Source organism: Aquarana catesbeiana, linkage group LG01, assembly GCF_042186555.1.
Source record: "Aquarana catesbeiana isolate 2022-GZ linkage group LG01, ASM4218655v1, whole genome shotgun sequence".
NCBI classification, from domain to species: Eukaryota; Metazoa; Chordata; class Amphibia; order Anura; family Ranidae; genus Aquarana; species Aquarana catesbeiana.
The window spans coordinates 77,158,063-77,185,909 of record NC_133324.1 but is presented as its reverse complement, the minus strand read 5'-3'; the positions used below and the strand labels follow the sequence as shown (position 1 = coordinate 77,185,909).

General features: G+C 42.1%; 1 protein-coding gene across 2 annotated transcripts in view; it reads left to right on the top strand.

Moving 5' to 3' along the window:
* PDZD2 (PDZ domain containing 2) overlaps positions 1 to 27,847 on the top strand; it is a 496,705-nt gene that overhangs the window by 358,947 nt on the left and 109,911 nt on the right. For both annotated transcript variants that reach the window (XM_073620669.1, XM_073620675.1), the window contains 4 exons: positions 14,534 to 14,645; positions 16,035 to 16,180; positions 24,008 to 24,127; positions 26,476 to 26,590. In XM_073620669.1, the coding sequence (XP_073476770.1) occupies positions 14,534 to 14,645; positions 16,035 to 16,180; positions 24,008 to 24,127; positions 26,476 to 26,590 (493 nt within the window). The remainder of the gene's footprint in view (positions 1 to 14,533; positions 14,646 to 16,034; positions 16,181 to 24,007; positions 24,128 to 26,475; positions 26,591 to 27,847) is intronic.

Below are 27,847 nucleotides of genomic sequence, written 5' to 3'. Positions count from 1 at the left end.
AGACTCTCTCCGGGCACTGCAGCCAAGGCTTCCAAGTCTTGTCAAGCTTCGATTGGATATTATTGAAGATACACAAGGTAATCATTATCCAGTTTAATTTTTGAGTAACGTATGAGACCACCGACTGGTTCCAATACCTAGCAATGCTAATTCTAGCTGCCAGGATAATGTAGGATATTTGCAGTGTTTAGGAGCCTTAATGTCTAGTTTCTGAAAAAGGGCAATTTCAGGCTTTCTGGAGAGCATTTATACTTTTTTTTTTTTTTTTACGCATTTTTAAAGAATATCGTTTGAGAACGGGTTGCTTTAAGGATTACAGAAACCACTAGGACGGCACAAATGGTGTTTACAACCGCTGCTCAGTCCCTTGGTAGATTAATTTAGGCAGCCATTGTCAGGTCAGTATGCAGACAGTCACGTCATCCTGCTCACTGATCAGCATGGAGAGGCCCAGAACTCCAGGAAACATCCAGAAAGACAGCAGGAACACTGAGCTACTTGGCATATTTGCAGTCCAATTCAGTACAGGAAAGAATCCTCAGAATCCTGCAAGTTGTTTCTGAGGAACACAGGCCAGAGAGGCCTAGAGGACAACACTGCAAAACACGAATGGCTAGACCGACCTTTTCTTGTTATTCGAAGGAAACCCACTTGGTTTATCTCAAGAGCAGCCATTTGTCATGCTAATCCATGTGTTGTGTTTCACAATAGTCAAACGGAGAGAATTATTTCCTGTTGGTCCCGTACTGCCAAGTATATCACTGACAAAACACAGACAACAAACTACAACCCCTGGAATTCAGTTTTGTAGATACTCTTCAGAGATCTGTCTCTTGGTATGGTGACAGATGGTGGAACTTGGAACAGATTCATGTGCGTATTGGTAAAGAACTGTCCCATGCATCTCTCCTGTGAAGTGATGGAGTTTTACAGACAGGGAAGCTATTTGAAAAAGTTTGGAGAGCAATGAAAACATATCAAATGTCAGTTTCAGAGGAACATAAAGTGGAACTTTAGCCAGAAAATTAAGTCCTGCTAGATGACTTCAGGTTGGACCCTTTGGCAGGTTTAGCTATGTAAAACACTAAAAATAAGTGCCTATACTGTTTAACCACTTCAGCCCCAGAAGATTTGGCTGCTCAATGACCAGGCCATTTTTTGCAATACGGCACTGCGCCGATTTAACTGACAGTTGCGCGGTCGTGCGACGTTGTACCCAAACAAATTTTTTTTCCCACAAATAGAGCTTTCTTTTGGTGGTATTTGATCGCCTTTATGGTGTTTATTTTTTGAGCTATAAACAAAAGAAGAGCGACAATTTTGAAAAAAACACTATCTTTTAGTTTTTGCATTAATAAATATCCCACATATATTATCAAAAAACTATTTTTTTCCTCAGTTTAGGCCGATATGTATTCTACATATTTTTGGTAAATAAAAATTGCAATAAGCGTATAATGATTGGTTTGTGCAAAAGTTAATAGCGTCTACAAAATAGGGGATAGTTTTATGGCATTTTTTTTTTACTAGTAATGGCAGTGATCTGCGCTTTTTATCGGGACTGCGATATTGCGACGGACAGATCGGACATTTTTGGGAACATTGACAATCATACAGCGATCAGTGCTATAAAAATGCACTGATTACTGTATAAATGTCACTAGCAGGGAAGGGGTTAACACTAGGGGGCGATCAAGGGGTTAACTGTGTTCCCTAGGTTTGTTCTAACTGTAGGGGGGATGGGACTGTCTAGGAGGAGAGAGAGATCGGTGTTCATACATAGTATACATACATAGTATAAACGCACGATCTGTCTCTACTTCCCCAAAAGAACGAGCGATCGCGGGGAGCCCTGCGGTCCTGAGGACAGGAGTTGAGAACTATGTAAACAAGGCAGACCACTGTTCTGTGAGAGGGGAATGTACTGATCCTGTGTTTCTGCTAAGCAAGAACACGGCTCTTTACTTTTCCTCAGTCAAACCATCCACCCCTCCCTACAGTTAGCAAGCACTCCCTAGGAACACATTTAACCATTTGATTGCCTCTGATGTTATTCCCTTCCCTGCCAGTGTCAATAGTACAGTGACAGTGCATATTTTTTTAGCACTGATCACTATATTAGTGTCATTGGTCCCCAAAAAATGTTAGGTGTCCAATTTGTCTGCCGCAATATCGCAGTCCCGCTATAAGTCGCTGATCGCTGCCATTACTGGTAAAAAAAAAAAAGAAAGAAAGAAAAATATTCCATAGTTTGTAGAAGCTATAACTTTTGCGCAAACCAATCAATATATGCCTAATGGGTTTTTTTTTTTAACCAAAAACATGTATCAGAATACATATTGGCCTAAACTGAAGAAGAAATTTGATTTTTTTTTTTTACATTTTTTTTATTGGATATGTTTTACAGCAGAAAGTAAAAATATTGTTTTTATTTTCCAATTGTTGGTCGTATTTTTATGTATAGCGCAAAAAATAAAAATGACAGAGGTGATCAAATACCACCAAAAGAAAGCTCGCGACTGCGCATATGTCAGTTAAAGTAACGCAGTGCCGTATTACAAAAAATGGCCTGGTCGTGAAGGGGGGTAAACCTTCTGGAGCTGAAGTGGTTAAACCCACCAGTAGGCTTTTTTTTAACCACTACTATTCCTTTATATTGGCTTTTAAGTCCTCATGCACACGGACGTTTTTACAGCTGCTTTTTTGAGCTTTTTTTGCAGCTTAAAAAGGCCTGTCTATGTTAGTCTATGGCTTCATGCCCACCTAGGCGTTTTTGAGCTGAAAGTGGCATAGGCGTTTTTAAGCTGTAAAAAAAACCCAGGACCAGAGGGTTCTGAAAGACGTTTTTCAGCTGTAAAAACGCTCAAAAACTCTCAAAAACGTCATTCACCAACGTTTTTTAGCGTTTTTGATCCATTGAAAAAAAAAAAATTTGAAAAAAAAAAAACGCTCAAAAACACTAACGCGGAAAAACGCTAAAAAACGCTATTGCAAAAACGCTAAAAACCGCTATTGCAAAAACGCTAAAAAACGCTATTGCAAAAACGCTAAAAAACGCTATTGCAAAAACGCTGAAAAAAGCTGAAAAAAGTTAAAAAAAAAAAAAAAAACACTGCAAAGATACTGGCGTTTTCATAACGTTTTTTTAACAGCCTGTGTGCATGAGGGCTTAATTTACAATTGCAGCACACACGTTTTGGTAGCATAATTCTTAGCCCTCATGCACACAGGCTGTTAAAAAAACGTTATGAAAACGCCAGTATCTTTGCAGTGATTTTTTTTAACTTTTTTCAGCGTTTTTCAGCGTTTTTGCAATAGCGTTTTTGAGCGTTTTTCCGCGTTAGCGTTTTTGAGCGTTTTTTTTTTTTTTTCAAATTTTTTTTTTTTTCAATGGATCAAAAACGCTAAAAAACGTTGGTGAATGACGTTTTTGAGCGTTTTTCAGCGTTAGAGCGTTTTTACAGCTGAAAAACGTCTTTCAGAACCCACTGGTCCTGGGTTTTTTTTTACAGCTTAAAAACGCCTATGCCACTTGCAGCTCAAAAACGCCTAGGTGGGCATGAAGCCATAGACTAACATAGACAGGCCTTTTTAAGCTTCAAAAAAGCAGCTGTAAAAACGTCCGTGTGCATGAGGACTTAATGTGAAATGTATGTTCCTTGCTAAAGAACCTTATTTTTATCAAGTTATAAGTAAAGTTCTGCATTAAAGAGTAACTTCAGTCCCTCGTAATAATGACTCTGTTCCCACTCAGGCACCGCGATCTTTGATAATCGACGTGCGTAGATGTGCTTCTAGGGTCTACCGGAACCCAAAGGTAGTGTGCCGGTATTTCCTGTGAATACACAGACACGCCGAGATCTGCGACTTCTATACCTGCTTTGTTTTTGTGCATGAGCCGGAAACCCTCCGTACATGTGCAGATGTGCTGAAGAGCTCTGCCAGGACCCAGAGCCTTGCGGAACATCTGCGCACGCTTGGAATTCGACAGCACGCAAGTATCGGTCAGTGAAGCTGCCCCTAGGGATGTGTAGTGTTCTCATTCTCGCCTAAGCACAAAAAAGTTAAAAAAAAAAAAAAGGTGAAGATCGGCTTTAAAGACAAATGTCTCAGAATTGTCTCAAAGATGCAACACAATAATTCACATGTGTGCACAATCAACAGTTTGCTCCATAGATGATGGTGGTTCTTTATTTGTCACAACAATAGCGACGTACGTTAAATGTGTCACAAATAAGAACTACTAACAATAGACATGTCAGACGGTTTTCATCTTGTCATTCAAAGTGACTGGCCAGAGCCTTCAGGCTAAGGCTCCATGCACACTGGACGTTAAAATGATGTTATAAAAACGGCAGTAGCTTTGCAGTGAGTCTTTCGAAGTTTTTTAACGTTTTTGCAATAGCGTTAGCGTTTTTTTAGCGTTTTTCCACGTTATCGTTTTTTTTTTTAATTTTACTTTTTTCAATGGATCAAAAACGTTAAACGCTGGTGAGCCACGTTTTTGAGCGTTTATCAACGTTTATGAGCGTTTGGCATTTTTTTGTGGTCAGAAAAACGACTTCTGAGCGCGATTTTCTGGCGTTCAGAAAACAGCCCATAAACTCCACTGCTGATAAACATCCAAAAACGTTGATGTGTGCATGGACACATAGGATAACCTAGAGGGGAGTTTATGGGCTGTTAAAAAAAAAAAAAAACGCCCAAACTCCGAAAAACTGCCGTTTATGAGCTTCGGTGTGCATGTAGCCTAAAGCCGTAGGTATCCCAGCTATGCCAATAGCCAGAGGTTCTAACCCTTTGCTCCTTTCTCTGTAGAAAATCATTTTGGCTGGAGTTGGTCCATAAAGTGGTTCTAAAGGCAGAACATAGAGGGTTCTTTACTATAAGAGCGGCAAGGATGTGGAATTCCCTTCCACAGGCGGTGGTCTCAGCGGGGAGCATCGATAGTTTCAAGAAACTATTAGATTAGCACCTGAATGACCGCAACATACAGAGATAAACAATGTAATACTGACACATAATCACACACATAGGTTGGACTTGATGGACTTGTGTCTTTTTTCAACCTCCCCTACTATGTAACTATGTAAGGCATGCCGCCCCTTTACCTAAGCCTGATCCCAATCCAGCGATGTGCACAAGAACAGAAGCTCTCTCCACTCTCTACAAATAAATGGCCTCTGCCCCCACCTATAACTGGCCTTCGCAGCAAGGAGCACATCGAAGGGCAACACCTCAAACAAAACCAGAGAAAACTCCCAGCTCAACTTACCGGTCAGACTGCAACCAACCATATGATCTTGTCTAACCGTTTGTGTTAAAAACAGGGGTTTTGTTTGCACACATTTGCAAATACATGCGTAAGCTGCAGAGCCTCTTCACAGCACCCCAGTATTATCTGCAGTCCTAACGCTATACATTTTTGAGAGCCTCCACAATAGAAGCACATGCATAATTATTGATAGATAGAGGGCAGATGAGCCTGGAGGGAGCCCACCCCTCCTCAAAGGCATAGGGGCACACTGGTTACCCAGCATAATGGCAGCAAACGTGTCCAGTGCATCCCCTCGCCAGTATTCCAACAGTACAAACAAATGGTCACCGCCCTCACCTATAATTCCGCGTACACACGACCGGACTTTATGGCATACTTGGTTCGGCGGACCGGAGTCCGTCGGACAATTCGATCGTGTGTGGGCTCCAGCGGACTTTTTCCCCCCAAAAGTTCGACGGACCTAGAAATGAAACATGTTTCAAATCTTTTCGAGGGACTCGAGTCCTGTCGAAAAGTCCGCTCGTCTGTACGCTAGTCCAAGGACAAAACCGAGGCTAGGGCAGCTATTGGCTACTGGCTATGAACTTCCTTGTTTTAGTCTGGTCGTATGTCATCACGTACGAATCCGTTGGACTTTGGTTGATCGTGTGTAGGCAAGTCCGTTCATTGGGAAAGTCCGTTGTAAAGTCCGCCGAACCAAGTAAGCCGTAAAGTCCGGTCGTGTGTACGCGGCATTACTGGCCTTCACAGCAAGGAGCACATGGAAATGCAACACATGCAAAACAAAACCAAAGAAATTCCCAGCTGAACTTACCAACCAGCCTGCAACCAACCAAATGATCCTAACAGTAAGCATTAAAAACAACGGTTTTGTTTGCACACTTCACGGCACCCCAGTATTATCTGCAGTCTTAACTCTATACATTTTTAAGAGCCTCCACAGTAGAAGCACATGCATTCTAATGGATAGACAGAGGGCAGGTGAGCCTGGAGGGAGCCCACCCTCTCCTCAACCACTTGCCGTGGCAAGTCGGCTCTATTGCGCGAAGCGACTTACCTGTACGTCATTTCGTGCAATAGCCAGTGGGGAACATGTGCGATCGTTCTCCAGAGAGACAGGACGGCAGTCTGCCGATGTAAACAAGGCAGATTGGCACCCTGTCGTGTATGAAGAGAGAGATCTGTATTTCCTGCTGAGCAGGAACACAGATCTCTGTTTATACAGTGAGTCCATCCCCCACACAGCACCCCCTAGGGACACACTTAACCTTTTGATCGCCCCTGATGTTAACCCCTTTCCTGCCCGTGTCATTAGTACAGTGACAGTGCATATTTTTAGCACTGATCATTGTTATAATGTCACTGGCTCCCAAAAAAGTGTCAGGTGTCCGATTTGTCCGCCGCAATATCTCAGTCCCGCTATAAATCCCCATTGCTATTAAAAAAACATAAATAAATAAAAATATCCCATATTTTGTAGATGCAATAACTTTTGCACAAACCAATCAATATACGCTTATTGGCTTTGAATACATATTGGCTTAAACTGATGAAGTTTTTTTTTTTTACTTTTTTTTATTGGGTATGTTTCCTAACAAAAAGTAAAAAAAATATATATATGTGTGTGTATATATATATATATATATATATATATATATATATATATATATATATATATATATATATATATATATATATATTTTTTTTTTTTTTTTTTTTAAATTGTCAGTCTCTATATTTGAGATGTTTGAGGTGATCAAATACCATCAAAAGAAAGCTTTATTTGTGTGGAAAAAAAGGACATAAATTTTGTTTGGGTACAGCGCCGTATGACAGTGCAATTGTCAGTTGAAGTAACGCAGTGCCGTATCGCAAAAAATGGCCTGGTCATTAAGGGGGTAAAACCTTTCGTGGCTGAAGGGGTTAAAGGCACACTGTACACCCAATATATAGCACAATGGCAGCAAAGGTGTCCAGTGCTTCCCCCCCCTCATTGGCTCAGACAGCAGTGGGATGGAATGGACACACAGAGTCGGCTCAGAACTGAGCACGCACGAGCGTCCCCATAGCAAGCGGCAGGGGGGGGGGGGGAGCCAAGAGAGCCAGCAGGGGACCCCAGAAGAGAAGGATTGTGGCTTCTCTGTGCAAAACCATTACACACAACAGGCAAGTATACCAGGTTTTTTTTTTTTTTACAACGTAAAAGGTGAACCTTTACAATCACTTTAACCTCTTCCTGCATGCCGGCCATCAAATGACGGCTGGGCGGCGCGGCTCTCGTTCTGGGTGTGGATGTCATTTGACGGCCCTCCAGAACGACCGCTCTCGTGCGCCCGTGGGGGGCGCGCATCGTGGCGATCGGTGGTGTGTCAGTCTGATACGCTACTACACTGATTTTGGTAAAGAGCATCTGACGGAGGCTCTTTACCACGTGATCAGCCGCGTCCAATCACGGCTGATCACGCCATTGATTGGCTTTTCCTCATTCGTGTCTGACAGAGGGACAGTCTGACAGGGGGGGGGTCTGTGCTGATTGTTTATCAACGCAGCCCCCCTCGGATTGCCCGCCCAGGACCACCAGGGATGGCCACCACACTGGACCACCAGTTATTCCACCCTAGACCACCAGGGAAATACCAATAAGTGCCCATCCCCAATGCCTGCCAGTGCCATCAGTGATGTCTATCAATGCCACCTATCAGTGCCACCCATAAGTACCCATCAGTGCAGCCTATCAGTGCCCATCAGTACCACCTCATTGGTGCCGCCTTATCAGTGGCCATCAGTGAAGGAGAAAACTTATTTACAAAATTTTATAACCCGAAACAAAAATAACATTTTTTTTTTCAAAATTTTAGTTCTTTTTTTATTTTTATATTAACAATAAAAAATGCAGAGGTGATCAAATACCACCAAAAGAAAGCTCTATTTGTGCGAACACAATGATAAAAATTTAGTTTGGGTACAGTGTAGCATGACCGTGCAATTGTTATTTAAACAGCGACAGTGCTGAAAGCTGAAAATTGGCCTGGGCAGGAAGGGGGTTAAGTGCCTAGTATTGTAAATAGTAGTTAAGAGGAATTCTATGCATTAGGGTGAAAAACCTTCTGTGCTGCAGCTGCCCCCCAGAGCCCCCCCTTTTTCTTACCTGAACTCAATTGTTTCAGCGATGAGCACGAGCCTAACGACTCCAGCCGCTGTCTCCATCCTCATTGGATAGATTGATAGCAGCGGGAGCCATTGGCTCCCGCTGCTGTCAATCAAATCCAGTAACACAGGAGCAGGGAATGTGGCTCTCCGTGGGGGCACTCAAGGAGCCAGGTGCGCCGCAGAGGGACCCCAGAAAAGGAGGATCGGGGCCGCTCTGTGCAAAACCCTTGCACAGAGCAGGTAAGTATAACTTGTTTGTTATTTAAAAAAAAAAAAGGAATCTTTACAATCACTTTAACTAAGATTGTTATTCACACACACAATCGGTACAGACACATCCGGTACATCCAGTTATACGGGAGTCAGAGTGTTTTATTACTCGCATACCTTTTTAGTGTCATAAACAGACAAGCACTTGACAATCTGGATTTTCCTAGATGGAAACTCTTGTCTCACCAAATAATAACCATTTTCTAAATGTATAGCCACATGTTTCGGCCCCAGAAATGGAGATGGTTGTGAAATTCAGCCACAGACCTATAAAATTCGATTTCCTACGCACGCTGTAAACGTGGAAAAATGTGTAGATCTCATACGGCCATATTTCACACACACACACATTGAAGTTTTTATGTGCTTCAACGTGCAAAACTGGAAACTGCATTAAAAAAAAAATCTTCTTGTGACCCGCTCTGTGACTTTGGGATAAAGACTAAACCATGAGATTTATTAACGATTTTCTTATGAACAGACTAAGCTGAGATTTGCTGCAGTGACACATGGCTCCCAACTGTCCCTCCATCGCCCACAAATCCCTCTATTCTTCATTCTTTTACAGTATGCCCCCTTCTGATCTCTGTAACCACGTTCTATTTAAAGGATCACTCCACCTTTCTCACCATGTTACAGGTTACACCCGTATGGGTGCATTTTTGTTACTTTTTTTTCTAAAATGTGGATTTAGCCTTTAACTATTGAAGCAAAAAATTCACACTGCAGTCTTTTAGATTTGGGTTGGAACTGGAAACAAATTATCTACTTTTTTGAATTTTTTATATATATATATATATATATATATATATATATATATATATATATATATATATATAATTAATTTTTTTTATTTTTTCTCAAATACCGTCTACGGTTATCTTTTGGATAGTTGTTCTGCTGTAATGAAATGCAATAGTTTAATTTCCCAAAATAGTCACTTTTTTGCTTCCCTTCCTGTTAAAACTGAACTCCAGGTAGACAGTACACAAATGAAATTCATATAAGGGAGCTGTGTTACCTGCCAAATGAGTTTTGTTCCTCCAGTCCTGGAATTTACACAGCTCTGCCACACAGCACAGCCCTGCCTGGCAGGGCGGGACACCTGGTTTTCCTCTGTTGCTGCTCCATAACATTCACAGGTCTTGTCCCTTCCCCGTAGACCAAGGGTCTCTAAACTTTCTAAACAAAGGGCCGGTTTAATGTCCTTCAGGTTTTAAAGGGGCTGGACTGTGGCCATTGGGAGTAGAAAAGGTCCTGATTTCATTGAGAGAAAAATAATGCCCCATAGTTTGTCTCAGTGGGATTAATTGTGCCCCATTGTTTGTGTCACTGGGAGAAATTGTGCCCCATCATTTGGTGGGAAGAATTGTGCTCCATCATTGGTGTCATTGGGAGAAATTGTGCCCCATCATTGGTGCCATTGGGAGAAATTGTGCCCCATCATTGGTGCCATTGGGAGGAATTGTGCCCCATCATTGGTGTCATTGGGGGAATTGTGCCCCATCATTGGGAGGAATTGTGCCCCATTATTGGTGTCATTGGGGGAATTGTGCTCCATCATTGGTGTCATTGGGGGAATTGGGCCCCATCTTTGGTGTCATTGGGACCCATTATTGGTGTCATTGGGAGAAATGGTGCCCAGTCATTGGTATCATTGGGGGGGAATAGTGCCCCGTCATTTGAGGAATTGTCCCCTATCATTGGTGTCATTGGGCCCCATTATTGGTGTCATTAGAAGAAATTGTTCCCCATTGGTGTCATTGGGAGGAATTGTGCCCCATCATTGGGGGAATTGTGCCCCATCATTGGTGTCATTGGGGGAATTGTGCTCCATCATTGGGGGAATTGTGCTCCATCATTGGTGTCATTGGGAGAAATTGTGCCCCATCATTGGTGCCATTGGGAGGAATTGTGCCCCATCTTTGGTGTCATTGGGAGGAATTGTGCCCCATCTTTGGTGTAATTGGGAGAAGTTGTGCCCGATCGTTGGTATCATGGGGGGGGGGGATAGTGCCCCGTCATTGGTTTTTATTGGCGTAATTGTGCTCTTTTATTGGTGTCATTGGATCCCATTATTGGTATTATTAGAAGAAATTGTTCCCCATCGTTGGTGTCATTGCGGGGGAATAGTGCCCCATCTTTGGTGTAATTGGGAGGAGTTGTGTCCCTTCATTGGTGTGAGTAGGGGGGGGTGGGGATTATGACCCATTGTTGGTATCAGTGAATGAAATGGTGCCCCGAGGGCTGCATAAAAGCAAGCAAAGGGCCGCATCTGGCCCCCGGGCCACAGTTTGGAGACCCCGCTATAGACTAATCACATAAATCATAACTATCTAGGAAAATTTAAAAAAAATACTGTGAATCAGGCAGTCAGCTCACCTCTTCAGCATGGCCTTGATGGTCAGAAGCACTAACAAAACAACAATAAATCAAGGCACAGACACCTTGAATTAAGGACACCACCTTACTAGGGCCCCGTGGCCTGTACACATTATATACTGTAGTAACTACTGTTATCAAAATTTGTTACATTAAAAAGGTAGTAAGTGATCCAAATCTAGCAGTGTGGTGACTTTTTTTGAAATGACAAAGACAACAATGTCTTTTTAAAGTGGGTTGGTAAAGGGTGTTTAATAATAAGTTACGAAGTACTGTACTTTGTCATTTTGTTTCCATGTGGATAATAGAGTAACACATTTTGATAACAGTAGTTACTATTTACTATGTACAAGTCACGGAGGCCTTAGTAAGGTGGTGTTCTTAATTCAAGGTGTCTGTGCCTTGATTTGTTGTCTTGTCCCTCCCCCAGTCTGTGACTGGACAGTGAAATGAGAAGCAGCAGACTGATGAATTAGGAGCTCATCTCTGTCACTCTGCTCTCTCCCCCCTATCAGCATATCCCTTTTTAGCGCATGAGCACTGCAGCACATCTGACTGGCTTCTTGTGCTGCTTCTGCTTTCCCAGTCTGAGCTTTGCTGTACAGGGTCTGCAAGAGGTTGATATCAGGTCAAATTCAGGCGCTTGCAGTTGCACAAACACATGTAATGATACATTCATAAACTGGCTTTTTTTCAGCGGGAACGTGGGGGAGCGCAGTTCCAGCACTTTCAGCACTAAATGTATGTAATCACAAGGGGTGTGCTTAGGGGTTTATTGATGCTGGTTGCTGGGGGATCTATTGTTGGTGGAGGGGATCTATTTTTGCATGGTGGTCTATTATTTGCTGGGGTATCTATTGTTGCTGGGGGTCAGTTTTTGCTGGGAGGGATCTATTATTGAGGGAGGGTTTATTGCTCCTAGCCCCCGGAAATTCTATTGATGCTGGCTGCTGGGAGATCTGTTGTTGCTTCCGGGGTCTATTATTGCTGGGGGGGGGGGGTCTATTGCTGGTGGAATCTATTGATGCTGGGGGGGGGGGGTCTATTGCTGCTGGCTGCAGGGGATCCTTAACAAATTCAATACAAATTACTTGGCACCACAAAATACTTGGCTCTGGAGTGGTATGAGATGTGGATATGGGGTGGAACCAAGGGACGGCGCTCAGAGGTAGGTAGGGGTAGGTTCCTGCACCTATTCCCTGAGGGGAAAAAAGCCCTGTTCATAAATAGTTACATTAGTTTGTGTCTTTTTTTTTTTTCTACCTGGAGTTCAGATTTGAACACTATTATGCAGTCACTGTCGGCCTTCTAGTTTCTTGTTCTTGCAACATTGACAGAAGCAGATGCAAAAATCCACCTACCTTCCATTTATTTATTGGTGCAATGGTATTGTGTGTATGCAACCCCTGCTGCTGCACTTGCAGCCTTCGACAGACAGACAGGTTTATTTTATTTATTTTTTATTATTTTTTTTGCTATGACCTGCTGTAAATTTAATATAATTCTAAGAATTTTTTATTACAAATAACAGATGCACCTATAACAAGTAATCAAGGAATTATTTTATATTGGTGCAGAGCTGGGATGGACAGAGGGGAACCTTTTGATAGTATAATAAATCTGCTTATTAAAGGGATTTTATATTGGTCATTGGACATTTTATTCCCTATTCTGTTTTGGTACCGGACTAAAAAAAAAAAAAATGGGTACATTTTTATTACTAAATCTAAATATTATGTATATTTTTATAAAGCCAGCAGGATAACCTTTTCTTCCGGTTCTTCTTTCTTCCTGTTGGAAACAGAGCTCAGTAGCTCAAGCTGAATTTGCACACAAAAGTAAAATAAGTCATGCAAGTAATTTCAACCCCCACCCCTGCAGTACAAGGCTTCAATCTGATACAGGAGTGTCTGAAAGGAGATAACTGTTGGTGTGTTGTCTCCTAAGAACTTATTTTACATGTATACAATAGTGTGTGTGTGTACTGTATATACAGTGTACAGTCTGGAGGAAAGAAGGGAAAAGGGAGACATGATTGAAACCTTTAAATACATCAAGGGGGTGAATAAGGTTCAGGAAGGCAGTTTTTTTCAATATGAAACCAAAATCAAGAACAAGGGGACATGACCTCAAACTAAACTGGGGGAAAGTTCAAAACTAATCTTGGAATGTATTATTTTCCTGAAAGGGTAGTTGATGTTTGGAATAAACTACCAGCAGAGGTACTGAGACAGTCAAGAGTAAATGGATTCAAACATGCTTGGGATAAACCTAGATCTATAGTCGGACAACAAAGTCAATGAAAAGCAAAACCATAAGGCCTGGTTCACACTTATGCGGGTTGCAGTTTGCATATTCTGGGTGCACTTTGCCTTTTTTTTGATCCTTTGAAGTCTATGGAACCAAAAACCAGAAACCAATTCCTGGCCCTTTCCATAAAATGCACAGATGGGAACTACATCCATATATCTATATCTATATCTATATATAGATATATATAAAACGTGTGTGTATATACCGTATTTATGGGCGTATAACACGCACCCCAAGTTTAGGAAGGAATTTTAAGGAAAAAACTTATATTTAAATGCCCATCAATGCAGCCTTGCACAGCGTGCATCTGCAAGCTTGTCCAGTGTCATTTGCAGCCTTGTCAGTGCCCATCTGCAGCCTTGTCAGTGACATTTGCAGCCTTGCCCAGGCTGCAGTTAAACTACAGTGACTTGTCAGTGTCACTGCAGTGTGAAAATGGCGCCTGCCGAGATACAGAGCCAGTCCTCGGCTCCTCCCGCAGTCCCGCCCTATGATGGACATAACACAGGTCCAATGGCGGGACTGGGCGTGACTGTGAGCGGAGCCGAGTGCCGCCCATATACATACATAGCCGAGTGTACGCGGCTAGATTCGGCTAGCTCCGCTAACAGTCACGCCCAGTCCCTGTGTTATGTCCATCATAGGGCGTGACTGGGCGTGACTGTGAGCGGAACTAGCCGAGTACACTCGGCTATGTATGTATATGGGCGGCCGGCGTTCACTCCGCTCACAATCAGCGGGGGGGTTTGGCGGGGATCGGCGTATAACACGCACCCACAATTTTCCCCTGATTTTAAGGCGAAAAAAGTGCGTGCCGATAAATACGGTGTATGTGTGTGTATATGTATATATGTGTGTGTGTGTGTGTGTGTGTGTGTGTGTGTGTATATATGTATATATATGTGTGTGTGTGTGTGTGTGTGTATATGTATATATGTGTGTGTGTGTGTGTATATATATATATATATATATATATATATATATATATATATATATATATACAAACACACATATATAAATACCTCTCTTATAAACTCAAAAAGTTCATAAAAATTGCCTCCCAGCAGTTATTGTTTCTGCAGTGCTTTGCTTTGTAGAAAAATGTGCTAAATAACCAATAAATTATTTCATTCTTTTAAGGTGACAGAGACTGACAACTTTCAAGAGAAAATTTCAACAGACGAGTCCAAAAACGCTTGTCGGAGTCCAACATTGGGCAACAGTCTTCTAAAGTACAGGAGCCGGTCACAAGGTACCTAGTGTAGTCTGGTCGTGTGTAGAGGTAGCTTATACAGCTGGTTGTTTATATTTGATGGTTGCTCATACCTTATAGCTAGGTACAGGCAGTAACTAGTTTGGGCAGCACGTTGGCTAAGTGGTCAGTGCCGCCTCCTGGCAGCACTGGGGGTCATCCGTTCAAATCCCAACCATGACACCAACTGCCTGGAGTTTGCATGTTCTCCCGGTGCCTGCGTGAGTTTCCTCTGGGTACTCCAGTTTCCTCCCACACTCCAAAGACATGCTGGGAGGTTAATTGGCTCCTATGTAAATTTTCCCTAGTATGTGCATGTATGAATGTGAGTTAGGGACCTTAGATTGTAAGCTCCTTGAGGGCAGGGACTGATGTGAATGTATATATATGTAAAGTGCTGCGTAAATTGGCGGCTCTATAGAACTACCCATAATAAATAACTATGGGCAGCCATAGCACCTTCAGACTCAGGATGTATACAGTATGTCTTCCCTGTTTTATCTGGCATTATCCTGACAATTAGCATCACAGCAAAATAAAAATTAGAATTTTTTTTTTTAATTATGCAGTACAATACAATGCAATAAATGAATATTACCCTACGTTTTACCCTGTAAAGACCCTAAAAGTACTAAAAATGCCTGTTGATCCACCAGAAATGAATTAAGCTCCTAATTTCCTGTTGTGGGCTGAAAACACAGTGCCTGAAATGGCAAGAAATGGTGTCAGTCCTGCCATGTTGTCTCTTGGTAAAATAGTGAAACCCCTCCCACTTTTCTTATCTCTACAACATGATGATATCTGTTGCAGTCCAAGATAAGAACTGGGAGGGCCGATTGCACTTCTTGAGTTAAAGCAGAGTGAACAGGACACATGGCAGCTCTGAATTTGACGGGACCAACAGGTAATTTTTGCAGTCATTAATCAGATTTAAAAAAAAAAACCTTCAGTGGTTTTTTTAGCAGAACAAAAGGTAGCCAAAAATAGTTCACAATTAGGATCTACATACATTTCAAAGCACTTGTAGGGGACAGATGTCAGATATGACCATGCATACCACTGGTGTAGTCCGCTACAATATACAGAGGTGTATGAAGCATTATGAGGGTTGCTCTGTGTTTTTTGGTGTTGCATACACAGGGTTTACCAAGTCACTCCATCATGTGACATTGTTATGATTGGGTGTTCAGGCCTGAGCGCTGCTTTCTAGAAAGACATCATGTGCAACTTCTTAACCAGCAGCGTTGGGTATTTTGTAAGGGCTGAGGGAACAACACAGTGGAGGAGGAATGCAATCAATGATGGGGGCAGGGTGGGTTTTCAAGAGATTCTGCCAATTTGCCCAGTTGCGTCAAGAACTTAATAATGACAAATATCTGTGTTTTGCAGGAAGTGGCAGCCGGCTGGAATCAGTGGGTGAGGACGATGAGCTGGCCGTGGCCAATGGAGACGCGTATATCGAGAGAGGTGACAAAATGCCGCATGGTGGACGGAAACACTCGCTGCCACAACAGCTGGATTCCTCAGCTCGGCAGGTTAGACTCCAAAACGCAGTATTGAAATGAATGGCGTTAGGCAATCAATATAGTCCCTATCATAGTTTCTTTGTATGATTTCTGTGTTATGCTGGGTAGAGATTTTGTAGGTTCAATTTTCCTGTATCTGTAGACATGTCACAAAGTTGCAGCAAGTTGGCTACCATATAGCATCCTAATGGCTTTACAGATGTCCTAGGGCTAAACAGGCTGGTAGCAATGCGCAAATTGATAAACAAAGGAAGGAAGGGATGTACATTATTATGCAGATCAATCATGGCACTGGGCAGTATTTTTTTTTTAACTCAAAGTTGGACAGATGAAAAATGTGTTCCTGGCTGTGCCTTGCTGATTCACTGCAGAAAGGTTATTTCTGCAAACAGTAGATTCTATGCAGCCTATGATATTGAAGAACGCCAACAATGTTCATGGTAACCAGAGATCATATAATCTACGGCAGCCATTCTCAACCAGGGTTCCATGGAATTCTAGGCTTCCTCCAGAGGTTTTAAGGGGTTCCTAGAGCTGTGGCTGATTGAACTACCATCTGATTCTAGGGCCAACTAGGAGAACAGCAGCTTGACACCAGAGACCTTTTTAGATGCCTGTAAGGCTTCATCCATATAAGCCGTATACTGGATGACTCCTCTAAAAAGCGTTCCTCAATGGACTGCTTTCCAGGGGAGGCTGAGCATCCATTGTTTGATCCCAATAGGGATTTTAGATTTGAAATACTGCACCACAAGCACGTGCCAAGCATATGGCATGCAGCTGCGGGTCTTTCCCATTGACTTCAGTAGGTGCCCTTGGCAAGTGTCTGGTAAACATGACATGCTAATTTAAAATTACGGCAATGTGAAAGGACTTGGGTGTCCACCATGTCCACTTGTAATTAGGTTGTTGGGGGAGGTCAAATTGCATATCCACTGCCCATTTTTGCCACCAGATGAACTGGCCCCATGGTTGGCAGTGGGACTGTGACCTATAAGGGGGGCATTCTTCCAACTGATGACCAATGCAAGGGTAAGTTTCCACTAACCGCCAATTAACTGGTTTTAGCAGGGGTTCCCTGAGACCTGGAAACAATTTTATGGGTGGTAAAAAAAAACATTGAGAAAGGCTAAACTAGGAAAAGTAAGGCTCTGGGTTGCATAGGGGAGCTCCGGAACAGCAATTGTGTATCCTTGGGAAAATTGGTGTATTAGGGCATTTGCAACAAGTTGTACTTTCAGGGGTCTACCCATGTCTCCTTGTCCATGTAATACTGGTGCACAGTGGTTTAGCATTTTGCTTTAAGCAGACCTCCAGCAATTATCTTTTTTTGCATACATACATTGGTTCAGATTTACTCGATATAAATATGCATATCTGATATGCAGAATCCTGAAACTTACAGTTGTGGTACATGTGATCGTCTGGTTGTTGCTCCAGCAGCTTCCCCTCTCCACACTGAACACAGGAGGGTCAGACACTCGGCACTTCCACCATTCATGAAATACTTTGTACGACCCTCACCTCGTCCTTTTGTCCAGTTGTCAGATACAGATAATACCATCTAGTAAAGCTGGACCAATGTAAGTATGCAAAAAAATCGTATTCCTGGAGTTGCACTTTATTATTATTATTATTATTAACGAATTATATAGCACCAACAGTTTACGCAGCGCTTTACAAAGTAGAGGGGGACAGTACAATTACAGTACAGTTCAATACAGAAGGGACTGGAGGGTCCTGCCCATAGAGCTTACATTCTAAAGGGAGGGGGTGGTGGTACAAAAGGTAATAGATACGGGGGGATGATTTGATGGAGGGTGGCTTGGGGACAGTTGTTAGGTAGAGGTGGGATAGGCTTCCCTGAATAAGTGAGTTTTCAGGGATCTCCTAAAGGTGGACAAGTTAGGGGCTGATTGGATATACTGGGGCAGGGAATTCCAGAGGATGGGAGAGGCTCTGGAGAATGTTTTGATGTTTGTTTTAGTACTGCTTGGCCTGGGAAGAAGGAGGTCTACCCCTGAAAGCTTGTCCTAAAACTTTAACTTTTAGTGCAAATAAAAAAAGTATAAAGAACAACTCAACTGTGTTGTGTTGCAAAGAAAGTAATATCTGTGATTTGGTAATGCTGACATGTCTTAATAATTTGTGTTAAGTGTTAAACGTAATGAAAGATACTCATCAAAGTAGATCTAAACCTATAAAACCTTTATATGAACTTTAACATGTCATTAATTTCAATAGCCGTTTTCAATATTTTTTTTAAATGGTGATTCTGCCACAAAGGTCCCTTGTTTAGGCACTTCCTGTTATGGGGTGACAACTGTATCCCAATTGTGCTGCTGTGTTGTCACCCTTTCACATTCTCCCTTGGTGAAGATTAATGCCTCATGTACACTGCTGCTGCTAAACGGATGTTTAGGAGCAGTTGGGCATTTTTTTTTTCCTCTGTTATCTTATCAGTCCATGTACACAGGGTCGTTTATAGTCGTTCCTAGGCAGTTGAGTTTAGAGGCCTTTTTTGGAAAGCAAATAAATGAGTTCAGACGCTGAGTTTAGAGGCATTTCAAGTGCCAAACGCTGCTAAGTGCGGTAACTCGCATTTAGCCGCGTTTCATCTACAGGCGTTTTTCATTTTGGCTATTTTGTTAAAAAAAAAAAAAGAGCTTCTAAACGCGGCATGTAAATGCGGCAAAACGGACGTTTTAAATCTGTTACTATCTGTCAAGTTAAATAGTTCAGGAGAGGTTGTAAAAACGTCCCGTGCACATTAAGCCTAATACCCCATACACATGATCGGATTTTCCGACGGAAAATGTGTGATAGGACCTTGTTGTCGGAAATTCCGACTGTGTGTAGGCTCCAACACACATTTTCAATCGGATTTTCCGACATACAAAGTTTGAGAGTTTGCTATAAAATTTTCTGACAACAAATTCCGTTGTCGGAATTTCCGATCATGTGTACACAAATCCGACACACAAAGTGCCACGCATGCTCAGAATAAATAAAGAGATGAAAGCTATTGGCTACTGCCCCGTTTATAGTCCTGACGTACGTGTTTTACGTCACCGCGTTCAGAATGATCGGATTTTCCGACAACTTTGTGTGACCGTGTGTATGCAAGACAAGTTTGAGCCAACATCCGTCGGAAAAAATCCTAGGATTTTGTTGTCGGAATGTCCGATCAATGTCCGACCGTGTGTACGGGGCATAACAGTGGCCGTTGAACATTGAGTATTCATGGAGCACTGTTGTCACCATTGGGAAGCGTTTCAAATGCCTCTGAACAGCTGTCCTGAACGCATTTTTTTGCTTTCCAAAAAATGCTTCTAAACGCAACTGCCTAGAAACTATAAACGCCCCTGTGTACATGTACTGATAAGATAACATAGAGGAGAGTTCAGGAGCAGCTGAAAAAATCGCCCTACTGCTCCCAAACCTCTGTTTACCAACAGCAGTGTACATGGGGCCTATGTCATCCAGTTGGGGTTTAGATCTACTTTAAAGTTAGGATGCCCATTAATGTTAATATGTTAATTTTATGCATGTGTGTATGTTTTTGTCCTTTTTTATTTTCATAATCTGAAGTCCTCTAACATTTTTTGTTGGATTTTTTAATTGTAAGACCTTTTTCCTGCTGACCACGTTTCCCATCATCACTTAATCACTTATTAACATGATCTAATTTTTTTTTTTTTTTTGCATCCAACCTCATCGTGTCTGTGTAAGTCATGTACTTCATCCAAACATTTGCATACATTTATAAAACCTAATACTGGGTATGAGGAATGTTCCAAATCTTTTGAGCAAATAAGTCCATAAAGTGAAAGTGTACCCATAATTTTTAGAACTTGTAGTTACTTCAAATAATACTCCTTTGTTTTTTGTGTATGTTGTCCTTGGCTTTTACAACTTGCTTTTTTTTTGCATGATTCATGTTTTAAGTGCATGACTTGACATCACCAAAAATGTCTTCAGTCCTAAAGTGTGCTCTGCTTCTCTGTTGAGGCTGCTGTGAGATTTCAGTGACATTCTCACCTTGCCTGTTCAAGATAAAGTAACATTGTCTTTGTCAAGACCTGCCCCCTTTCCTGCACCACCTATGTTCGCCTTACCAGCGATAGTGCTCCTTTGCTTTCCCTCCTCTGTCGGAGCATTGCTTCTGGCTATAGGGAAGTGCTCTGGTCTAGGACATGACCAGTGGAGTGATGTCACCTCGTCCCTTAGCATCCGACACCTTAGATTTCATTGCCGGCTGCAGCTAAGGCAGGGGCTGCGAGGGAGCAGTGATGGGTTGAGCGTAACTGGGGCAGCGGGTGGAGAGGGTGGTCAAAATGACACTGTCATTTGCCCTGCATGAGCAATGTGACAGTGTCTATTTAAGACCTTGTTCACATGGCCTTCAGCTTGTATAAGAGCAGTGTGCAAGATTTGAGCTTTCATTTTGGAAAGGTTAACAGATCTCAACTAAATAAATTTGTAGGGAACATCTATTAGCTAAGCACCTGAACGACCACAACATACAGGGATATACAATGTAATACTGACATATAATCACACACATGGGTTGGACTTGATGGACTTGTGTCTTTTTTCAACCTCGCCTACTATGTAACTATCAAGAAACATTAGTTGTACCTAAGCAGTACCCTGAAAATCTAGCTTTTGTTTTAAATTTCTCCTGAAAAACTTGATTTGATTGTAGCCGTATTAGTGCAATTGTGACGAGAAAATTGAGTACTGTCCGTGATACTTTTTTATTTGCACTAACATACAATTTTTCAGGACAAGCTTTCGGGGTATGTCCCCTTCTTCAAGGTCCAAGCAGTACTCACTGCTTGGACCTTGAAGAAGGGGACATACCCCGAAAGCTTGTCCTGAAAAATTGTATGTTAGTGCAAATAAAAAAAGTATCACGGACAGTACTCAATTTTCTCCTGAAAAACAGAAGTGGACTGTCTGATGTGTAAGAGTGCCTATGCACTCCTGTACCTCCAGACCCATAACTGTATATCTGCAGTGAGAGATCATGTAAGCCACTACTGCATCTGACTGCTAGTCTCAGTAGATTTGATGATCTCAATACTGTGCTGCTCACTGTTCTCTTTGCTGGAGGCTCTGACATTAGAAAGCAAAGCCCTGCCTCTAAAAAGATGTCCACCTCCACAAAAAGGCACCATGTAGAGTAGGGCATGGTAATTCAGTATTGGGGTCAAGGTCAGCAGCAAGAAGTTCACAGCCACCTCAGTGGTAGCTAGACCCAGTGGTGTTCTTTTTTTGGGGGGGGGGGTTGGCAAACTCCCCCCCGCGCTCCCTGCCAGTGGAGCGGCACTAGGGGGGGTGGGTTGTTTGGTAGGTGGCAGTTGTGCTAGTGCCGCTCCACAGGTGGCCTGGGGCCGTTATTTGCCGCCCACCAAAAAAACCCACCAGCCACCACTGGGTCTAGCCACCACTGAGGTGGCTGTGACCTCCTCGCTGCTGACCTTGACCCTGATACTGAATTACCGCAAATGGAACTGAACAAATTAATAATAAAGCGTTTTTATTATTATTATTGTAATTTATTATTATTAATCCGTTACGTTCAATCTGTTTAGATGCGGCATTCGTAACTTCGGATAAATTTGTATTTGTTATGTTCACTAAAAGGAAAAGGAAATTCCAATACCTATAATTTAATAGCTAGCAATAGTTAAGTTATTAGTTATTTTCGGGGTTTTGAATTTCCGATTTTTATTTATTTATTTTTTTCCCCTGGAATTTCCTTTTTTTTTTTTTTTTTTTTTTTAGAATTTACGATTTTTTTCGAATTTTCATTTTTTTTATTTTTTAGAATTTGTTCGAAATTTAAGACTTTTTTTGAATTTACGAATTTTCGACTATTCAAATTTACGAATATTCAGAAAAGTTTGTGAACCAGGTTTTCGTTAATTAGGATATTTCCGAATGAACTAATTTGTCGAAATTCGTTAAACGAATTTGGAACGAAATGAATTGCACATATCTAGTAACCAGTATTATTTTAAAGTGAACATGTACTTTCCCATAGTAGGTGAAGTCACAAAATCACTGTCACAATAAGCATCCTGTCATTATCCAATCTGCTGCCTGAAGCTCAGATACTTAGATCTGTGAATACCCCCTCTGCCCCCCACAATATAACAACAATTGGATGCTCAGGTACTGAGCGCTATATTGTGTTAGGCAAGAGGAAATGGCATGTGTCCTCCAATGCCTAAAGTACCCAGTATTTCGTTAAGGCTCTCTAGGTGGCCCTGTTGGTGGAGGAATACTTGGATGGTAAATACTGGATGCAGATGTCTACTATAAAGCTGACCTGTTACTTTGCCTAGTTATGGGATATGTAAAGGTTCTCTTTATGTGCGAGGGACAAGAAAGATGTGAAAAAGGAAATAAATCCTGAAAAGGGCATGAAAAGAAAGTATATCTCAGATGATACAGCATTCACAGCAAATATATTGCAGGTATATAAAGCAAATATGTGAACTCACGCTTTATCCCAAAATAATAACTCATTGCTAACACTTCGGAAGGCTTAAACCCATCCTCTGTTTTCATCATTTGTGTGTCGTCTTCATACCTTCATATCTATCCTTTGTTTCTTGACAAACCTTTTATTTTAAAACATGCCTGATATGAGAGACGTGTGAGGACTGCCATTACTCGCCTACCTTTTAAAATAATTGCCTGGCTTCAGGACTTCTGAGTCACAAACATGCATAAAAAATGCAGCAAATGAAAGTCAGAATAAAGATTAAATTTCCAATGTGTATACATAGACTGGAGTCAAAGGCTCAGAAAATTTTGCCGTATCTGCACGACAGCCAGGTAACTAGCATTTTCTTGAGCAGCAATGGCAGACTCCAAAGTTCTCTCATAATGGGTTTACTGTAGGTGTACCTGTCATGCCTACAATACAAAATTAGTTGTCGTCAGACAATATTCAGTCACTGATTAGGCATTAGCCCCCTAGGATGTATTTTGGAACAACCAGTAGACTATTCGAATCATATGATCTGATTTTAGACAATGCGTTTATACCTGGCTTCAGTCGTAATAAAATGCTTTCACTGAAACACTACAATTTTACTAAAGAAAGGCCATACCTTTCTCTGGGGGGAAACAAGAGGCTGAAAGCTGGCGACCTTCCAGTTGACGAGAGACTGCGGGCCCTCCAGGTGACGAGAGACTGCGGGCCCTCCAGGTGACGAGAGACTGCGGGCCCTCCAGGTGACGAGAGACTGCGGGCCCTCCAGGTGACGAGAGACTGCGGGCCCTCCAGGTGACGAGAGACTGCGGGCCCTCCAGGTGACGAGAGACTGCGGGCCCTCCAGGTGACGAGAGAATGCGGGCCCTCCAGGTGACGAGAGACTGCGGGCCCTCCACTTGATGAGACCCTGCGTTGCCTCTAGGTGACACGAGACCCTGCGTTGCCTCTAGGTGACACGAGACCCTGCGTTGCCTCTAGGTGACACGAGACCCTGCGGGCCCTCTAGGTGACACGAGACCCTGCGGGCCCTCTAGGTGACACAAAACTGCAGGTCCACCCAGTGAAAAGAGACTACAGGTCTACCTAGTGTTACCCAAACTCCCAGAGATTTATGAGGTACTTTCTTTACCAGTTGCAGGTTTCACAGTGTTTTCTTTCCATAATTCAAGTTTTTTTAATGCCCATATGCTTATCTACTGTACTGTGCCTTTATTCTGCTGGTTGGCTTCTTTGATGAATAGTTGCTCTTTATGGTCTGGTTCCATTGCAGTTTTATTTTTCATCACCTAGATGTAATAATAACAGTAATAATTTTTTTCCAGGAATACGCCATTGTGAAGAAAACAGCCAGATCTTTAAGCACCGTGCAGGTGGAATCACCTTGGAGGCTTGCTCAGCCCTCAATCATCTCAAATATTGTCTTGATGAAAGGCCAAGGAAAGGTACATATGTTGTGCGGGAATCGAAAATTCTCTAGAGGAAAAAGCCATTTTCTAATGGAACTTGTTACTTCTTCAAAGTAGATCTCCAGTCCTCCAGTGCAGTTTAATTTATAACTTCCCTTGTGCTATGTATCCTAGAACTTATTGCACAGGGACACAACTATCATACCTTTGCAAGACATACCATAATTTCTGGGCACCATAATGCCCGTGACACTTTCACTACTGCTTTCTATGGCCTGGTCTTAAAATTTTAGACTGCTGATATTTACGACATTACCGCAACCTTTGCCATTCAAAAGTTCTTAAAAGCTCTATTGTTGCTGAAGGAGGAAAAGATTAACGCCACTGAGGCCTGGTAATGGTTTAGGAAGTAAATCATTGAAAATCAAAATAACGATATATCTACTTCTGTCGTTGCCTGTAATTGAAAACTTAGGGGGAACTGCCGAAGAACTGCCGAACAGGAAACACATGCTCTTTGCAGGAGGCTGTGCTAATTTATGGATGAGAACAAGGTGGTCAAAGCATCACCTTTTGCTTTCAGGACCTCTTATGATGTTTATTTTACTCAAATTTTAGCATGTGGCATAAGTTAAAATACATGTGTTGGGTAACTACAGCGGGGTATTATATTGCTTTCTCAAAGTGACAAACCCGAGCAAACTAAGAAAAAAAAGCACAATTAGAGCTTAACTTTTGCCATAACACTATGTCAAAATGATCGTTATATCCAGAGTTTGGGGCAGCTGAAGTTTTTAGCAGATCTAGACTGCTCTTGTAAAAAAAAAAAGCAAAAAAAAAAAAAGGCCGGGCCTCATCTCTAGTGCCGGTTCACACTAACATGATGCAGAAACCAGCTTGATTTCAGTATCGGTTCCCGCATCGCATAGGACTCACAGGCGGTTCACACTGCCCTATGCGAACCGCTGCGGGTATCAATAAAAAGTTTAATATTAATAGTTAATATTAAAGGATGAATTGGGAAAGGGGCAAGCTCACCTTTTTCATTGACGCTGGCTTTAGGGTTCTCAATCCAATCCTCCCTTCATTATCAACCACATCCAGGTGAAGTAGGGGACCAACAAAGAATCCCTGCCTAAACAGCCATTTTGCCCCCTGTGCTGTTTCAGATTCCCCACTGCTTTTGAATAAACACTGGTTGTTAAATGGTTGTTAGCCCATCTTTCATTTTTTGGTGCTTCATTTCAACTGGATGTACAGAACTGATAAATAAAGGATTGGATTTAGAAGCCTAGTGCATGCTTCAGTAATTTTGTTTTTTTGGATTAATTTATGATATGTTGGGTGTCCAGCATTGGGTGTCAAATTATATTCATAATTTGGTGATCTTTTCTGATGGCCAGGTGCCTAGATGCCCTATTGTATATTAAGATATTATTGATTTTTCAAAAGTGCAAAACCTTGCACCAAAGGGTGACAAAAAATACAGTCATACAAAAATAGAAGTGGCAGCCAAAGGTTGCCACGTAGGGCCTCAACAGAGCAAAATAGTGTCTGGGGGTGCAATATAAAGTACAAAATATACAGAACTACCAAAAAAACACAGAACCCCTCCCCTTACCCCAATTGCATCTCAATCCAAAGATGACATAGCAAAAGGCAAAAGCCAGGCGTAAACCTGTAATCTGGTATTGGCGAGACATATCAATCCCTGGATAAGAGGAAATACCCTAGGAGGTATTATCTGTACCACTGAACTAGGTAAAAGCAGGATCGTAAGATAAACAGTAGGAACATCAGTGGTTATACACAAATTGGGTAACAAGGCCACTCAGCCCTGGCCAACAAAGACAACTAAAGCAGGGCATCTTCACATGAAACCGACTAAAGTAGAGGTACGCTTAGGTGTTAGTGGAAGGTGTAGAGAGCCAACTTTGCCACCCTATGTCAAACGTTTTAGGACATCCTCTATTCAAATATGTAGCTCTATAGAACAGAACTGTGGTATTGACCAAGGCCTTCCAAGAGGCCAAAGTAGGAGCAGTAGGTTTCTTCTAGTGTAAAATGATCACCTTTCTGGCGTAAGAGCATGATGAGTAGAGTTCTAAGTGCTCTGGTAGGGGCCGCTTCTTACACCAAGCCCAGCATTCATATAGAGATTGTCAATGGCATAGGCAGGACTAAGACATCATTTAAACATTTGGTTACCTGTGACCAGAATGCCTGAACCACAGGGCAATGCCAGAACCTGTGAATAAGCTGCTTTTATTTTTAATTTTATTGTCTTAGGCAGCATGGAAGGGTGCATAGAAGGGGCATAGGTATGGATGAGATATAAGAAGTAGTCAGTTACCAAGGTCTATTATTCTTGCCTTTGTCATTAGGGACTTGGGTTCAGCATCGTTGGAGGTCAGGATTCTGCCAGAGGGAGAATGGGAATCTTCGTGAAGACAATTTTCTCAAATGGAGCAGCAGCGGCTGATGGGAGGCTGAAAGAAGGTAAGGCTGAAAGACTGCAGGATACAAACGAGAGGCATTCCAGTGCCTCATTGTTCAAGATTGGCCCAGGTGGATGTGATATACCGACCTGGAGAGACTGCTGGCCGATTCACTGTGGGCCTTGACAAAGCATCTGGAACTACTGTCCCAATTCTCAGTCTTGTTTTGTGGTTATTGGCTGCTGAAGTCCAGGTTCTCCTGGGCTAACAGAGACAGAAGCATCTCTGACATCATGTGACAGAACAAATAAACCTAGATAGATGGTAGCAGAAAAAAATAGCACTGACAGATTGGATATATTGTGCAATATAGGAATTATTCAGAACAGTTTTGTTTTTTTTTTTGGTTTTTTTGGTGGCCTTCACCTCAAAGTAGCTTGGTTTAATTTACTGGGAGCAAAAGATATCAACTCTTATTTGTTGAGTCTTGCTGTAAACAACCTGCGTTGAACTTCTGGCAATGAAACTATCCATTCTGATCATGCTTTCCTTCTAAAATAATCCTTCTATCCTCCTGTACACCCATTCGATCAGCTTTCTGCTCTACATCTCAGCAGTGCAGTTAGTAATTTTTTGACCTACATAATTTCTGCGTTTATTCCAGACGAGGATTTTAAGTTCATCTGTCCTTCCAGATCTAATCAGAAAAGCAAATCTATCATTTTTAGTCATTTTGTGAAGCTTTTCAGTGAGGAGCATGTGACCTAGATAAAGCAGACGCACGGCTGAGAGTTTGGCTATTCCCATTCCTTTACTTTTTTCAGTGCTCACGCAAGGATTTTTTGTTGAGTCATTTACTAACCCCTTATTCACCATCGATGACTGCTGTGCTATTTTTGTTGGAAGTCCTCCTTTGTTGCATTACAGCAGAAAAGACTGTGGTCTTTGGACGAAAAAGAGAAAAAACCCCCTAAGGTGGACTTTAAAGGCACACTAATGCCATGTACACACAAGCGGACTTTTCGACCAGACTGGTCTGACGGACAATTCGACCGTGTGTGGGCTTCATCGGACCTGCAGCAGACTTTTTCGGTCAAAAATCTGACGGACTTTAGATTTGGAACATGTTTCAAATCTTTACGTCGGAACTCCGCCAGACCCAGTTTCTGTCAAAGTCTACTCGTCTGTATGCTAGTCCGACGGACGAAAACCGACGCTAGGGCAGCTATTGGCTACTGGCTATCAACTTCCTTATTTTAGTTCGGTGTACGTCATCACGTACAAATCCGTCGGACTTTGTTGTGATCGTGTGTAGGCA